The 16976-nt window shown below is 40.7% G+C and overlaps 1 protein-coding gene across 5 annotated transcripts in view; it reads right to left on the bottom strand.

Annotated features, from left to right (window-relative positions):
* Positions 1 to 1242: 1242 nt before the first annotated feature.
* pfkpa (phosphofructokinase, platelet a) overlaps positions 1243 to 16976 on the bottom strand; it is a 36733-nt gene continuing 20999 nt past the window's right edge. For 2 of the 5 annotated variants that reach the window (XM_014157463.3, XM_014157466.3), the window contains exons 14-22: positions 16374 to 16444; positions 13904 to 13991; positions 9846 to 9998; positions 7359 to 7523; positions 6933 to 6994; positions 6636 to 6747; positions 6419 to 6518; positions 5387 to 5492; positions 1243 to 2177 (exon numbers count right to left, since the gene is read on the bottom strand). In XM_014157463.3, the coding sequence (XP_014012938.1) occupies positions 2018 to 2177; positions 5387 to 5492; positions 6419 to 6518; positions 6636 to 6747; positions 6933 to 6994; positions 7359 to 7523; positions 9846 to 9998; positions 13904 to 13991; positions 16374 to 16444 (1017 nt within the window). In that variant the 3' untranslated portion in view covers positions 1243 to 2017. Of the gene's footprint in view, positions 2178 to 5386; positions 5493 to 6418; positions 6519 to 6635; positions 6748 to 6932; positions 6995 to 7358; positions 7524 to 8134; positions 8288 to 9845; positions 9999 to 13903; positions 13992 to 16373; positions 16445 to 16976 lie in introns of all 5 variants that reach the window. The other 3 variants (XM_014157462.3, XM_014157465.3, XM_082965650.1) reach the window with 2 other exon arrangements.

The following is a 16976-nucleotide window of genomic DNA, read 5'->3' as shown; positions in this document are numbered from 1 at the left end:
GCCCTTGGTTAAAGAGAATGCAACATTAAATGAAGACAAAGTTGCGGCTTTGATACATAACAAGAGAGAGGACCCTTCATTTGCAACCTTTAATCAGCCCGATGAGATCAGGTGTGTGTGTGTGTGTGTGTGTGTGTGTGTGTGTGTGTGTGTGATTTTACAACAGAAAAAGGGGAGAAATGAAAGGTAATGACTATTGATTACCTATGTGCATATGACCCCACAGGCTCTCCCTCTGCATTCTTAAATCAACTCAAATTATTGGAGTTGCTAATTTCGTGCTGTGGGAGGGTCAGAGAAGCAATGGGAGAATAATACCTCCCTCCACCCCGAGCCCTGCTCACTGAAGGTGAGGAAAACAATACGATGATGAAAAAGAGAACGCTTTTCTAAGAAAGCATGAGTGACTTATACTGTAGTTTAATGCATCATATTAGTTTGAGTTAAAGCTGATTCCCAAGGGAATAAAGATGGTGGTTATGGGTAACTTTTATGAGTAGAATTCATATTTCGTGTTGCTGACTGTCACTTTGCAGTGGTCTTAGCCCTTTGCATACACGCTCACATAACTGCTTATGATTAGCAAAGCAAATCCATTTAGGTGTGAAAAAAAGAACCCTATTACATGTATTCACATTTAATACACCTCAGGGAAATTGAAATTCCCTTTAAATTAAAAGATAAATTCATTATTATGGTGGCTATGCGGGCACACAAATTCAGGCACACGCTTTCATATGTCTTTTTTTTATGATTTATTTTTTACAAGAGCCCATGCTCTGAAATGGTTCTGAATGGAATAGGTAGAAATTGTAGGGAGCTTGTTGGAAAACGCCTAGTTGGAAAATGTAGCCTCGGCTACACTGCAGGTAATATTATAGTGAACAGAGACAGTACTTTGCTGCCATCAGGTGGCAAAGAAAATAAAACCAATGTACCCAATGACACATGTAATGCATATGGGATCTTACCGATTCATCACCAGGGCCTTATTCATAAAGAGTCTCAGAGTAGGAGTTCTAATCTAGGATCAGTTTTGTCTTTTAGATAATAATGAATAGATTACATGAACAAGGAGAACCTGATCCTAGATCAGCACTCCTACTTTGAGATACTATATGAATACAGGCCCAGGAAGGTATAATGAAAACCATTGCATAAGGCTTTTAAAATTACTTTTTAGTATGTTTGAGTAAATACACAAGTATGTGACCATTAATACAACAAATGCAACAACTTCAGTTCCTTTGTATTTTCATGTTTAATAATGTTTATTGTGTGGGGAATATTGGCCTTACACATTTAAATGAACAGTGCATTACATTTGACTCCTACTTTAAGTAGTGTCTAAATAGTAGTTGTATAATATATCCATGTTTCAAGCAAATTAACGTGAAGTAAAAACAAAAAACATTTGTGATGTGAAACCCACAGCCAATATCAGCATTGTATTTCATTCAGTCTTACAGGTACGTAAATATGGCCAGTAACTTAACACTGGCAGAACTACCGTATGGTGTTACCTATTCTCAGACTGGTTAGTCTTGGGGACAGACATCAGGGTGTCAGAGGAGGAAGGAGAAAGTACAGTTCAACACAAAGGGTCACTGATTGACAACACAGCCTCAGTGACTGACAGGGCAGGGGACAGACACGACGACTGAGTTGTCGCACAGAAATAGAAATTGCCAGTGGTCTGAGGGGGTATGGGTTGTTGGAGCAGGCGGGTCAGTGTGAGAACAGACAGAAGCACTGGAGTTAGGCTGGAGAGCTCTCAATGGTGACAGACAGACATTCCTAGTCCTACTGTATACGCAGGTTTGTAAATAAAACAAAAAAGGAGGGACTTTTACAATGGGGACGAATGAAAGACAGACAGAAAAATAAACAAAGTGACTGATGACTGACCAACAGAGGACTCTTACGCTGCTATTGGTTGTTGCTAGTTGGTACTCTTTTACGCAGACAGCCCCCTGTTCTAAAGGAGACAATCAGACAGACCTATGACAACAGATGCTCACATGGCACCGGAGGTGTCCGACTCCTTGGGCCTGATGTTGCGGACCACGTGCTCCAGCTGGCCAGAGTCAGACACGTCATAGCTGGTCTTGTACTTGGCCAGGATCTTCATCAGGGGGCGGAGCTTCAGCCACCACTGTTCCTTAGGGATCCTGTGGCTGCAGGGGGACAGACAGAGAGGGAGAGATTGTACAGTTGAAGTCAAAAGTTTACATACACCTTAGCCAAATACATTTAAACTCGGTTTTTCACAATTCCTGACATTTAATCCTAGTAAAAATTCCCTGTCTTAGGTCAGCTAGGATCACCACTTTATTTGAAGAATGTGAAATGTCACAATAATAGTAGAGAGAATGATTTATTTCAGCTTTTATTTCTTTCATCACATTCCCAGTGGGTCAGAAGTTCACATACACTCAATTAGTACTTGGTAGCACTGCCTTTAAATTGTTTAACTTGGGTCAAACGTTTCAGGTAGCCTTCTACAAGCTTCAATCTCTCCTGACAGAGCTGGTGTAACTGAGTCAGGTTTGTAGGCCTCCTTGCTCGCACATGCTTTTTCAGTTCTGTCCACACATTTTCTATAGGATTGAGGTCAGGGCTTTGTGATGGCTACTCCAATACCTTGACTTTGTTGTCCTTTGTTGGAAGTATGCTTGGGGTCATTGTACATTTGGAAGACCCATTTGTGACCAAGCTTTAACTTCCTGACTGATGTCTTGAGATGTTGCTTAAATATATCCACATCATTTTCCTTCCTCGTGATGCCATCTATTTTGTGAAGTGCACCAGTCCCTCCTGCAGCAAAGCACTCCCACAACATGATGCTGCCACCCCCGTGCTTCACGGTTGGGATGATGTTCTTCGGCTTGCAAGCCTCCCCCTTTTTCCTCCAAACATAACAATTGTAATTATGGCCAAACAGTTCTATTTTTGTTTCATCCGCCCAGAGGACATTTCTTCAAAAGGTAAGATCTTTGTCCCCATGTGCAGTTGCAAACAGTAGTCTAGCTTTTTTATGGCGGTTTTGGAGCAGTGGCTTCCTCCTTGCTGAGCGGCCTTTCAGGTGATGTCGATATAGGACTCGTTTTACTGTGGATATAGATACTTTTGTACCTGTTTCCTCCAGCATCTTCACAAGGTCCTTTGCTGTTGTTCTGAGATTGATTTGCACTTTTCGCACCAAAGAACGTTCATCTCTAGGAGACAGAAAATGTCTCCTTCCTGAGCGGTATGACGGCTGCGTAGTCCCATGGTGTTTACACTTGCGTACTATTGTTTGTACAGATGAACGTGGTACCTTCAGGCTTTTGGAAATTACTCCCAAGGATTAACCAGACTTGTGGAGGTCTACAATTATTTTTCTGAGGTCTTGGCTGATTTCTTTAGATTTTCCCATGATGTCAAGCAAAGAGGCACTGAGTTTGAAGGTAGGCTTTGAAATACATCCACGGGTACACCTCCAATTGACTCAAATGATGTCAATTAGCCTATCAGAAGCTTCTAAAGCCATGACATCATTTTCTGGAATTTTCCAAGCTGTTCAAATGCATAGTCAACTTAGTGTATGTAAACTTCTGATCCACTGGAATTGTGATACAGTGAATTATAAGTGAAATAATCTGTCTGTAAACAATTGTTGGAAAAACTACTTGTGTCATGCACAAAGTAGATGTCCTAACCGACTTGCCAAAACTATAGTTTGTTAACCTGTTGGGTCTAGGGGGCAGCATTTGCACGTCTGGATAAAAAAAATGTACCCGATTTAATCTGGTTACTAATCCTACCCAGTAACTAGAATATGCATATACTTATTATATATGGATAGAAAACACTCTAAAGTTTCCAAAACTGTTTGAATGGTGTCTGTGAGTATAACAGAACTCATTTGGCAGGCAAAACCCTGAGACATTTTCTGACAGGAAGTGGATACCTGATGTGTTGTATTGACTTTAAACCTCTCCCATTGAAAAACACAGGGGTTTAGGAATATTTTGGCACTTCCTATTGCTTCCACTAGATGTCACCAGCCTTTACAAAGTGTTTTGAGTCTTCTGGAGGGAGATCTGACCGAACAAGAGCCATGGAACGGTGATGTCCCATTAGACACCTGGCGCGCTACTTCATGTTGGGTACCCTCGTTCCAATACGTTATAAAAGGCTATGCATTCGTCCACCTTGAATATTATTCATGTTCTGGTTAAAAAAGGCCCTAATGATTTATGCTATACAACGTTTGACATGTTTGAACGAACGGAAATATATTTTTTCCCCTCGTTCATGACGAGAAGTCCGGCTGGCTTACATCATGTGCTAACGAGACGGAGATTTTTGGACATAAATGATGAGCTTTTTTGAACAAAACTACATTCGTTATGGACCTGTGATACCTGGAAGTGACATCTGATGAAGAGAATCAAAGGTAATGGATTATTTACATAGTATTTTCGATTTTAGATCTCCCCAACATGACGTCTAGTCTGTATCGCAACGCGTATTTTTCTGGGCACAGTGCTCAGATTATTGCAAAGTGTGATTTCCCAGTAAGGTTATTTTTAAATCTGGCAAGTTGATTGCGTTCAAAAGATGTAAATCTATAATTCTTTAAATGACAATATAATATTTTACCAATGTTTTCTAATTTTAATTATTTAATTTCTGACGCTGACTTGACTGCCGGTTATTGGAGGGAAACGATTTCCTCAACATCAATGCCATAGTAAAACGCTGTTTTTGTATATAAATATGAACTTGATAGAACTAAAAATGCATGCATTGTCTAACATAATGTCCTAGGAGTGTCATCTGATGGAGATTGTAAAAGGTTAGTGTATCATTTTAGCTGGTTTTATGGTTTTGGTGACCCTGTCTTTGACTTGACAAAACATTACACACAACTCTTGTAAATGTACTGTCCTAACATACTCTAAATTTATGCTTTCGCCGTAAAACCTTTTTGAAATCGTAAAACGTGGTTAGATTAAGGAGATGTTTATCTTTCAAATGGTGTAACATAGTTGTATTTTTGAAAAATTTGAATTTTGACATTTATTTGGATTCAAATTTGCCGCTCTTGAAATGCACCTGCTGTTGATGGAGTGCACCACAGGTGGCACGCTAGCGTCCCACCTAGCCCCAAGAGGTTAACAAGACATTTGTGGAGTGGTTCGAAAACGAGTTTCAATGACTACAACTTAAGTGTATGTAAACTTTCGACTTCAACTGTAACTACAGAACTACACTGGGATTATTTTAGATGTTCATGTAAAAACGCATAAGGGGCATTTCAAGTGGGACTTCAGGTGTAGGTGTTACTGTCAGGGGGTGCTGTAGAGTGACAAAAGCTGTCAGCGGTAAAGTAACCTACACAAAGTCAGTTTCATCCTTCAGCTGTACGACGGGCTGGAAGACCAGGGCCCTGCGACGCATCCCCAACAGACAGCACGTGTCTTCTGTGTTGGCAAACACTCTCCCTACAAAACAACAACAGTCAGCAGTCACACACTCATCCATGGTTTATATGCCACTTCACGGTTATGGTCTAAGTTTCCAGTAAATGATTATGGTAATAGTTGGTGAGTCAACTTCCTACAATTGGAATGTCACTATACTGTCTACATGGATCTAGGATAATGTTTGAATGGGAAAGGGGAATACTGTTCTAATTTCAGTTTGACAGACTGAAACATCTAGGAGTCTTGCAACAGTGTGCTGAATAAGAGCAAACCGTGAACAAAGAAAAATACACAGAACCAGATATTATATCAAAATATAATATCTGACACTCCAACTGCAACTGCTACAAACACCAACTAAACTCTATTTGAGACATGTAACACTACAAGGGCATGATGGGTAAAGGGGCATGGAACTAGATCTAATGAAATAGATGGTCATGGAGCCGGAGTCAATTAATAAAGTAATTTACCTTCATCTTATGTCATCCATGTGCACAACAAATAGACAAAAAACAAAGAAGAATGTAATGTTTTAACGTTAGCCTTAATCAAGAAACTAGTACAGTACTTATTTTACTATTTATTTACTTAGTAAATAAGTAATATTAAAACATTTACATGATGTGGTATGCACTTATAGTGCAGTATAAGCGCAATTGTCACTTTCATATATTATGGAATAGTTACTTGCAATTTCATCATGCAAAGTGTTCAACATAGCCCTTACACATTATATTAAATAACAAATACGCAAATGAAACCGGAGGGAATTTGAAATCTGCTGTGTGATGGATGCATTGTGAACAAAACTACCTAAAACACCCCAAAAAGTTATTGAAGGACTCCATGACAGATCCAGGTAAAGGTGCTGCATCACAATCACAATCTTCTCTGAGGACACTAGGAGTCTACTGGCATGACTACAGTCTTTACTACTGTACCTTGTCTGAAGGTCTCGTTCATTTTCTTGGTGAGCCATAGCATGGCTTTGGCCGAGATCTTTGTCCCAAAGTTGCGGTCGAAAGGAGATGGTGCCCCTCCCTTTCAAAACAATCACAACAGCTGTCACTATATTCTCCTTTTCTCAAAAGTAGTGCACTATATAGGAAATAGGGATCCGTTTTGGACGCAACCACAGAGTATTCTACGGTTACCTACCTGCTGCATGTGTCCTAGTACATTCTTCCTGCAGTCGAACACTCCCCTCCCTTCCTCAGAGTACAGCTGGTAGATGAAGTCTGTCGTGTAGTTCTCGTTGCTGTTTTCATTTCTGCCACACCAAAATGAGAATGAGGGAGTGAGTGAGGGAGTGAGAGAGAGAGGGATTGAATGAGATGGTGAGTGAGTGGATACGTCCCAATTATCTCTCCTTTCTCCCAAAGTGTACACTTTTCTCTTGCCTTCACCGAAAAGGAGATATTGGGACACATCCAGTGAGTTAGTGCACTGCGTTACCTGAGGACCAATCCTCTTTGAATGGCTCCCTTCATCTTCTCTGTCAGATGCTCAACGTTGGACTGAAAGAAAACATGCTACGAGTCAGTGTTCCTTCTCTTGACCAGCAAAAAGCATAACTGCACCTTAAACACATTGATCTATATTGGGCACAAATCCATTCTGTTCCACTTACACATGGTCTACTATAATACTGTACTGCTAGCCAAATAGAGCAGCTTAAGTATCTCACCTAAACAACAGTCTCTGCAAAGGCAGATGGTCATAACCTGACGTTAGCTGTTATAACTGCTTAGGACATATTCCATTTACAGTATGTCATGGTTATGAGACCGCTATGAGGGTTCAAGTTGAAGGTTTGGGAGAGGTTGTTCTGAACTAACTTGCACATATATTTCTGTTTGTTTAAGTGTGCGTTTGTCTCACCTGAAGGTCCCTGATGTCAAAGGGTTCTTCGTAGATGTAGGCAGCGTCCGCTCCAGCAGCCAACCCCCCGACACTGGCTAGGTAACCACAGTACCCTCCCATGGTCTCAATGATGAACACACGCCGCTTGGTCCCGCTGGCAGACTGCTTGATGCGGTCGCATGTCTGACACACACAAACACACTCACAGAGTTAGACAGACGCCTACAGCATTAGTCGGGAGATCAAATGAACAAACACACCATTCCAGGCACACTACTGCCACAACAGAGGGTGTTCAAAACATGCGAACTAACTTTCTTTCTCATTCTGTTCATACATAATAAGTTGAGAATTCCTGGATTGTTCACGACCACGCTATATTTACACATCTGAAGTGAATAAGTCAACCCAGGCTTCGTGATAGTACATCCCTCATCGTAGCGTTACTCCGCCCTACTCATAGAAGACAACCATAAAGTATTCTGGTACTGCCACAGGTCTTTGAGTGGTTATGATACCACGACACGGCTTGCTTGCTATACTAAGCACACATAGGCCCATTCATTCTAAAATGTTCTATTCACCAAAAGACTGGAGACCTGTAGAAGGCTAAAAAATGATATACTGTTTAGTGGTAAACATGTTACATTACATGCAGTATGTGTGATACTGTCTAAACATTGCACATCTAAATGTTGTGATAGTTTATAACAGAGGTAAAACATCTGGAAGAGAGATTTCAATCGATAAATCATCATAGTAGTGTGATCTTAGTGGGGGGGGTTGTTCCTTACCTCCACGATGGAATTGAGGGCTGTGTCTGCCCCAATACTAAGGTCAGTGCCAGGCACATTGTTACTAATGGTGGCAGGCAGCATACACATGGGGATGCAAAACTCCTCATAGTTGGACCGAGCCTCATACAGCTGCAGAAGACACTCAAGCGCCTGAAGCAGTAGGCAGTAGTACAACACGCATTAGACAACCAGGAGGGAGACTTCTGACTGAGAGGCGATCGAACACACCTCTCGGAGACACTGATCGAGTGTACCCTGCTATTCCGGGCTCTTTCCGTGTGATAGCAGCTATGGCTTCCCATTGGCAGAGGGGGGAGGGGCGGAGAACGGAGGGAGGAAAGAGAGAGGGAAGGATGGAGGAAAAGGATAAGGTACAGAGCTGGGAGAGGAGGTAGGGAGGACAGAGGAGGGGGTGGAGAGGTTGGAGGGTTGAAAGAAGAAGGGATTCCTCTGATGGAGAGGCAGAGAGAGGTCTGTTTGGGTTTCGCAGCTCAATGCAGCTGGTGACACTGCCTACTGTACCTCAGCCAATCGGAAGGGTGGCTGGAGGCGGGGCACACAGGTGGCAGGACAAGCACTGGTCAAGTCCGCAAACAGAGGATGAGGATGATGACAGAGGGGGGGGGGGGGGACGGAGATGAAGGAGGAAGAGATGTCGGTCAACTTCTAGCCCAGACTGGACCACTGCCTTGTTGTTTCACAACATGCTGTTTGGACTGCATGCAACAACTTTGTGATGTTGTGCATAACTGCTGTATACAATCCTTTAAAGAGGACTCTTGTACAGTAACTCTTTTACAAGGACCTTTGTAAAAAATGAACTGGACTAGATTCTGGTGCATGAACACTCACTAAAGTATTTAACCGTGTGCTAAAAAAAAAGAACTGTTCACCATTTTGCTGTAATCTTTACACAAAACACTTACTAAGGGATCGTTCTAAAAAAAATGTATGCAAATTTAGCAATAGCACACACGTAGTATCAATGTGATGTTAGCAGTTAGCAGTCAGCTAGAGCTTCAACAGCTAACTAACTACTTAGCTACCACAACTTAACAACTACAGCATGTTAGTTTGTGCACTTTAGAGGGTAAAAGAGCATTCTATTAAACACTAAGCAGTGTAAAGCCTGAACGTTGTTGACCGTTGGTCTTTGTTAATGAGGTAGGTACACACACAGTCAAGGGGCAGGCTGGAGCAAACATGGTGGCCACCACGACACATAGGTACGGTCAAAGCATGCCTCCATGTCATTACGCACTTACCTGGGAGTGCTAGGGACAACTCGGCTTTGGTTTACCAGCCATCCAATTTCCCCTCTGGGGATCAATAAAGTTTATTCAAATTCAAACTATGTGTTATGAATGTTTATCTGTTAGTTATAAACTGAGGGAAATATTTTGCCAACATTCACTGCATGGTTGTTAATTGCAGTAACGGTGTTATTGAATCAATTGTTACATTCAGTCAAATTTAGTACAGTAAATAAAATAAAACATTTTCCTATTCAGGTCCAAAACCTTTTGCCCTGTCAACTGTATCAATGCAAATGTTGGCCAGGATAGCTGATCGTGATAGCTGATTGGCTGATGCTGGTAAATGGAAGGCCGAGCGGGTTGGTCCAGGTCAGCGTTGCCCCTTTATGTGATTGGCTGAGCCTACCAGGAAGTAGGTATGGCTATCTCTTTTTTTTCCCAGCCTCGCTTACATCAGTGATGGCGTTCAGAGCTGTGTCAGCGCCAATGCTGAGGTCTGAACCCGGCACATTGTTGGAGACAGTGGCTGGCACCATGACCATGGGCACACAGAACTCGTCATATTTCCCACGGGCTTCTAACAATTCCATGAGTCCCAGGTAGGCCTGCAGGGCAGAGCCAGAGCCAGGGGTTTTAGTTACGAGATGGTGCTGATAAAGCAGACTGACAGTCAGGGAGGAGGAGACATGAAAGGATGCCAAGGGGAGAGCCAAGTCTATCACAACGGACAGCAGCGTGAAACAGACAGGTACCACTCCAGACATACACACACAGTGTTCCTACACACGTGTGCATACACGCGTACAAGCACACACACACACACAAACTCAATTGAACACACTCTTACATACACATATATAGAAAGCTGGTGAGCCTAGTGCACAGGTGTGCGTGAAATGACGTGTGACTTAATGTGCATTCTGTGTTTTCCAGTGGGACCAAATTATCACTTATCTTTTAAGTTTCAGAACGTTGGTTCACTATTCATTTTAATGTTTTGAATGCCTCAACTAAAGGATCTATTCTAGGTTTTGAACTGAAATCAAAAACTGAACAATGAACCAACTGTTTTTTTCGAATTCTTAAATTGAATTGATTATTCATTTACTTATGCACTTGATGCAACAACAAGTACCAAATAATGTGCATGGCTATGCATTAAAGCAGGTGGGTACGAGCCAACGCTACAAAGAAGCAGATTGATGGAAAGGGTTGGCAAAATCAACATAACAATATTCTCTATGATAAACTCACACAATAAGCATTACAAAGTTATATATTAGTTAAATATACATATTAATACTTTACATCTACAGTATAATACATGTGAATGATTCATTTGAATCATGAATTTAATTACAAATATACAGTACCAGTCAAACGTTTGGACACACCTACTCATTCAAGGGTTTTTCTTTATCTTTATTATTTTCTACATTGTTGTAGAATAATAGTGAAGACATCAAAACTATGAAATAACACATATGGAATCATGTAGTAACCAAAAAAATCTAAATATGTTTCATATTTTTCAAAGTAGTCACCCTTTGCATTGATGACAGCTTTGCACACTCTTGGCATTCTCTCAACCAGCTTCATGAGGAAGCTTTTCCAGCAGTCTTGAAGGAGTTCCCACATATGCTGAGCACTTGTTGGCTGCTTTTTCTTCACTCTATGGTCCAATTTATCCCAAACCATCTCAATTGGGTTTAGGTCGGGTGATTGTGGAAGCCAAGTAATCTGATGCAGCACTCCATATCTCTCCTTCTCAAATAGCCCTTACACAGCCTGGAGGTGTGTTGGGTCATTGTCCTGTTGAAAAACAAATGATAGCGCAAACCAGATGGGATAACCAGATGGGATGGCGTATCGCTGCAGAATGCTGTGGTAGCAATGCTGATTAAGTCTGCCTTGAATTCTAAATAAATCACTGACAGTGTCACCAGCAAAGCACCCCCACACCATCACACCTCCTCCTCCATGCTTCACGGTGGGAACCACACATGCGGAGATCATCCGTTCACCTACTCTGCGTCTCACAAAGACACCGCGGCTGGAACCAAAAATCTCCAATTTGGACTCATCAGACCAAAGGACAGATTTCCACCAGTCTAATGTCCATTGCTTGTGTTTCTTGGCCCAAGCAAGTCTCTTCTTCTTATTGGTGTCCTTTAGTAGTGGTTTCTTTGCAGCAATTCGACCATGAAGGCCTGATTCACGCAGTCTCCTCTAAACAGTTGATGCTGAGATGTGTCTGTTACTTAAACTCTGTGAAGCATTTATTTGGGCTGCAATCTGAGGTGCATGTCTAGTAACTCTAATAAACTTGTCCTCTGCAGCAGAGGTAACTCTGGGTCTTTCTTTCCTGTGGCGGTCCTCATGAGAGCCAGTTTCCTCATAGCGCTTGATGGTTTTTGCAACTGCACTTGAAGAAACTTTAACCTGTTAGGGCTAGGGGGCAGTATTGACACGGCCGGATAAAAAATGTACCCGATTTAATCTGGTTACTACTCCTGCCCAGTAACTAGAATATGCATATAATTATTGGCTTTGGGTAGAAAACATCCTAAAGTTTCTAAAACTGTTTGAATGGTGTCTGTGAGTATAACAGAACTCATATGGCAGGCCAAAACCTGAGAAGATTCCATGCAGGAAGTGGCCTGTCTGACAAGTTGTGTTTCATCTTGGCTCTTTTTATTGAAGACTGAGGATCTTTGCTATAACGTGACACTTCCTACGGCTCCCATAGGCTCTCAGAGCCCAGGAAAAAGCTGAACGATATCGAGGCAGCCTCTGGCTGAAACACATTATCGCGTTTGGCAAGTGGCCGATCAGAGTACTATGGGCTTAGGCGCGTGCCCGAGTCGACCCCATGCTTTATTTTCTTTCGTCTGTTTACCTAAACGCAGATTCCCGGTCGGAATATTATCGCTTTTTTATGAGAAAAATTGCATAAAAATTGATTTTAAACAGCGGTTGACATGCTTCGAAGTACGGTAATGGAATATTTAGAATTTATTTGTCACGAATTGCGTCATGCTCGTCACCCTTATTTACCCTTTCGGATAGTGTCTTGAACGCACGAACAAAACGCCGCTATTTGGATATAACAATGGATTATTTGGGACCAAACCAACATTTGTTATTGAAGAAGAAGTCCTGGGAGTGCAGTCTGACGAAGACAGCAAAGGTAATAACATTTTTCTTATAGTAAATCTGACTTTGGTGAGTTCTAAACTTGCTGGGTGTCTAAATAGCTAGCCCTGTGATGCCGGGCAATCTACTGAGAATATTGCAAAATGTGCTTTCACCGAAAAGCTATTTTAAAATCGGACATATCGAGTGCATAGAGGAGTTCTGTATCTATTATTCTTTAAAAAATTGTTATGCTTTTTGTGAACGTTTATCGTGAGTAATTTAGTAAATTCACCGGCAGTGTTCGGTGGGAATGCTAGTCACATGCTAGTCACATGCTAATGTAAAAAGCTGGTTTTTGATATAAATATGAACTTGATTGAACAAAACATGCATGTATTGTATAACATAATGTCCTAGGGTTGTCATCTGATGAAGATCATCAAAGGTTAGTGCTACATTTAGCTGTGGTTTGGGTTTATGTGACATTATATGCTAGCTTGAAAAAAGGGTGTCTGATTATTTCTGGCTGGGTACTCTGCTGACATAATCTAATGTTTTGCTTTCGTTGTAAAGCCTTTTTGAAATCGGACAGTGTGGTTAGATTAACGAGAGTCTTGTCTTTAAAATGGTGTAAAATAGTCATATGTTTGAAAAATTTACGTTTTTGTATTTTTGAGGTATTTGAATAACGCGCCACGGGATTACACTGGCTGTTGAGTAGGTTGGACGCAAGCGTCCCACCTAGCCCATAGAGGTTAAAATTACTTGAAATTTTCCGGATTGACTGACCTTGATGTCTTAAAGTAATGATGGACTGTCGTTTCTCTTTGCTTATTTGAGCAGTTCTTGACATAATATGGACTCGGTCTTTAACCAAATAGGGCTATCTTCTGTATACCACCCCTACCTTGTCACAACACAACAGATTGGCTCAAACGGATTAAGGAAAGAAATTCCACAAATTCATTTTTAACAAGGCACATCTGTTAATTGAAACGCATTCCAGGTGACTACCTCATGAAGCTGGTTGAGAGAATGCCAAGAGTGTGCAAAGCTGTTATCAAGGCAAAGGGTAGCTACTTTGAAGAATCTCAAATTTAAAATATATTTTGATTTGTTTAACACTTTTTTGGTTACTACATGATTCCACATGTGTTATTTCATAGTTTTGATGTCTTCACTATTATTCTACAACGTAGAAAATAATACAAATAAAGAAACTCTTGAATGAGTAGGTGTCCAAACTTTTGACTGGTACTGTATATATTGTAAAATACATGAAAAATGTGTAAAAATAAAATCTAACACAAAGCTCGAAATTCATGAAATAATAATATCTACTATATAGCAAAAACAACAGGCGTCAACATACCTCGAATCCTCCGATAACTAACAATGCATTTATGTTATGTGCTCGCATCTGCTCAGCAATTTTTTCAACATACTTTGCAGGGAGAGTTCTGAAAAAAGAAAATAGGATAAAGCAACAAAAAAGTTAGAGACAGTTTAACATTTAGTGTGTGAGGTGGGGGGGGAGACCCTACCTGTGTACTGCAAAAAATATTTGCACTTCAGCATGGTTTTGGGGCACAGTCGATGCCACCCTGGGCTACGGGCCAGAAGGTCGATGGTTCACTGACCACCACAGTCGAGTTCACTTTCCCTGCCCGTCTCATTACACTACGATCAGAGCCGGCTGCAGACAATAATCAGCTAGGGGGAAATCAGTTTTTCTACATTTTGATGCTATATTTATAATTATATAAAATAAATCCAATGATTTTCCACCAACAGGTTTCTGTGCCAATGCACCACACACAACCAATAAGCAACACATAACTCCATACCGATTACCGACCCCGAGCGCTTCATCATGGTTTGCATTTTCAACACCACAATCAAATACAGTATGACAATCTCGACTAACAGAAAATACATCCCTCTCTACTCAGTATCAAAGGCTTGGCAATCTCTGAATGTTATTAAACTTTCTGGTGTTTTGTATCAGATGTTTCTTTCCATTCATCGAATGGCCGGTGTGCAGTTTGGATGCTGAAATGATATTTGAGTGGAGTAGATGAATGTGCGCGGGTAGTCTACAGGAGACTTTTGAAGTAGCCTAATCAGCTTGAAACATTTTGACTGGTTGCGTTTATGCAACACAAAAAAAGGTAATACATTTTAAAAGTTAAAGATGCACTATGCAGAAATCACTAATAGAATCACTAAATTCTAATAGTTTCCCTAATTTCAGTTTGTGACAAAACAAGCAAGTACAGTGTAGAGAATCATTGTACCATCTAAACTGCTGTGAAATATATTTCCCATAACCCAGAAATATTGTATTTTTTGCTGTTTGAAGCTGGTGTACAAAACCGAAAGTAAAAGACGCACAAACTAAACTTAAACACGGGAGGCATAGAAATAGCGCACATAGAACTTATCTAGCGCTTCTTAGAATTGCTTTCAATGCAAATGACATATATAACTCATATTTCTATGTGAATTTGGTCGGTTAGCCCAAAAAGTTACTTATTGCAGCTTTAAATTACAAATATTTAGGCTATATTGAAACATTAGGTTCTAGGTCAAGGAACAGCCGCTCGGATCGGAAAGGAAGCAGAACGCTTGTTAAGCTTTCCTGAATAACTGGGCCTGCTGTGCGCATAGGCCTATGTGGCCCCAGGACAACTTGGAAGACAGCGCATCCATATCAGAAGTAAAAATACAGCCAGATTGTCCTGTACTGTGCCTTTCTAGACTGTATAATCTGTTCAGAGTAGACCCACAACTGTTCCAAATGGAATTAATGGAAGTAAACATTCAAATAACAGGGCTTTTGTGCCATTATTCAAATTACATTTTCACTGCAGTTTACAGCCTAGAGTAGAATTGTACTCAAAACAATAATTGTACAAATATTAATTGCATTGTAGTGTTGTAGGCTAGTCTAGGTAGGATAATTATTTTTAATTCGCTGTATAACAGATTTTTATATTTTAAGTGAGGCAAGTCAGCGAAAAAAAAATACAATACGGGCTGACTACTAGCATCTATTGATTTGCAATGTCCGATAAACAGAATGTCTAAATCAACTTAAAGTATATACAAAATGAGTTTTACAGCAACAATTCGAAAGGAAGGCTACAGCCCCAAACATTTTATTTACTGTTTGCGATTCACTAATTATTATTTTGATTCCCATCATTCGATTCACGGGATATAACCAAACCCCAACTGCACATCATTCAATTCATAACAAAGAATTGTTAAAAAAAAATACTTTCATAGGAATTAAATGAATCCCTTTTCTTTCTTTTTTTTACTATTTTGAGAAATGTGAAGAGGGGCATCCGTTATATATCAAATGAAATGTGTATGGCCTAAACAAGATCAATACGGGAGCTTTAAGAGCTGTGTGTCTCATGTGTTTACTGTTCTTTCATGCGCAATGACGCACGTGCCTCTCTGCTGCCTATCAGCTACTCTTCTATGTTTTTCTTGTGGATTCATATTGAACATTTGTGCAGATTTCAATGACTTTCTATGTGATATGATTGCTAGTTAGCCTATTGCAGATCTGGACAAACGATCCACCTACCGCTATTGTCACTAAGCATTGAGGGCAGGATAGAGTTGACTGTATAGTAAGCGTACAGAAAAGCGTAGCGCATAAGGGAAGTACCAAAACACCTTGATTGGGGATACGCGTGCACGCAGATGAGGAAATTTGGCTATATGGAAGAAATGATATAGTTTCACTAAATGCTGTATTATAAACTATTATAGTCAAGTTCGTGATATTATATCAAATAAATGTGCATTTGGGATGGAGACTTTACCGTTTTGTTCCCAACAGAGATCCACCTTGCCCTGTCCATCCTCCGACATCTGCCCATTTGATCTCTTTTATCTGAAGGAACAAAAACACACCAAAACAAATCAAATCACATTTTATTGGTCACATCCACGTTTAGCAGATGGTATTGCAGATGTAGCGAAATGCTTGAGAAAATATTGTAGCCTACTGTAACTTGTATTGCCCTTACAGTGGCTTGCGAAAGTATTCACCCCCTTGGCATTTTTCCTATTTTGTTGCCTTACAACCTGGAATTAACATGGATTTTTGGGGGGGTTTGTATCATTTGATTTACACAACATGCCTACCACTTGGAAGATGCAAAATATTTTTTATTGTGAAACAAACAAGAAAAAAACTGAAAACTTGGGCGTGCATAACTATTCACCCCCCCCCCCCCCCCCAAAGTCAATACTTTGTAGAGCCACCTTTTGCAGCAATTCTACCTGCAAGTCTCTTGGGGTATGTCTCTATAAGCTTTGCACATCTAGCCACTGGGATTTATGCCTATTCTTCAAGGCAAAACTGCTCCAGCTCTTTCAAGTTGGATGGGTTCTGCTAGTGTACAGCAATCTGTAAGTCATCC

The sequence above is a fragment of the Salmo salar genome, chromosome 19, assembly GCF_965601325.2.
Source record: "Salmo salar chromosome 19, fSalSal1, whole genome shotgun sequence".
NCBI classification, from domain to species: Eukaryota; Metazoa; Chordata; class Actinopteri; order Salmoniformes; family Salmonidae; genus Salmo; species Salmo salar.
This window is presented reverse-complemented; position numbering and strand designations above follow the sequence as displayed.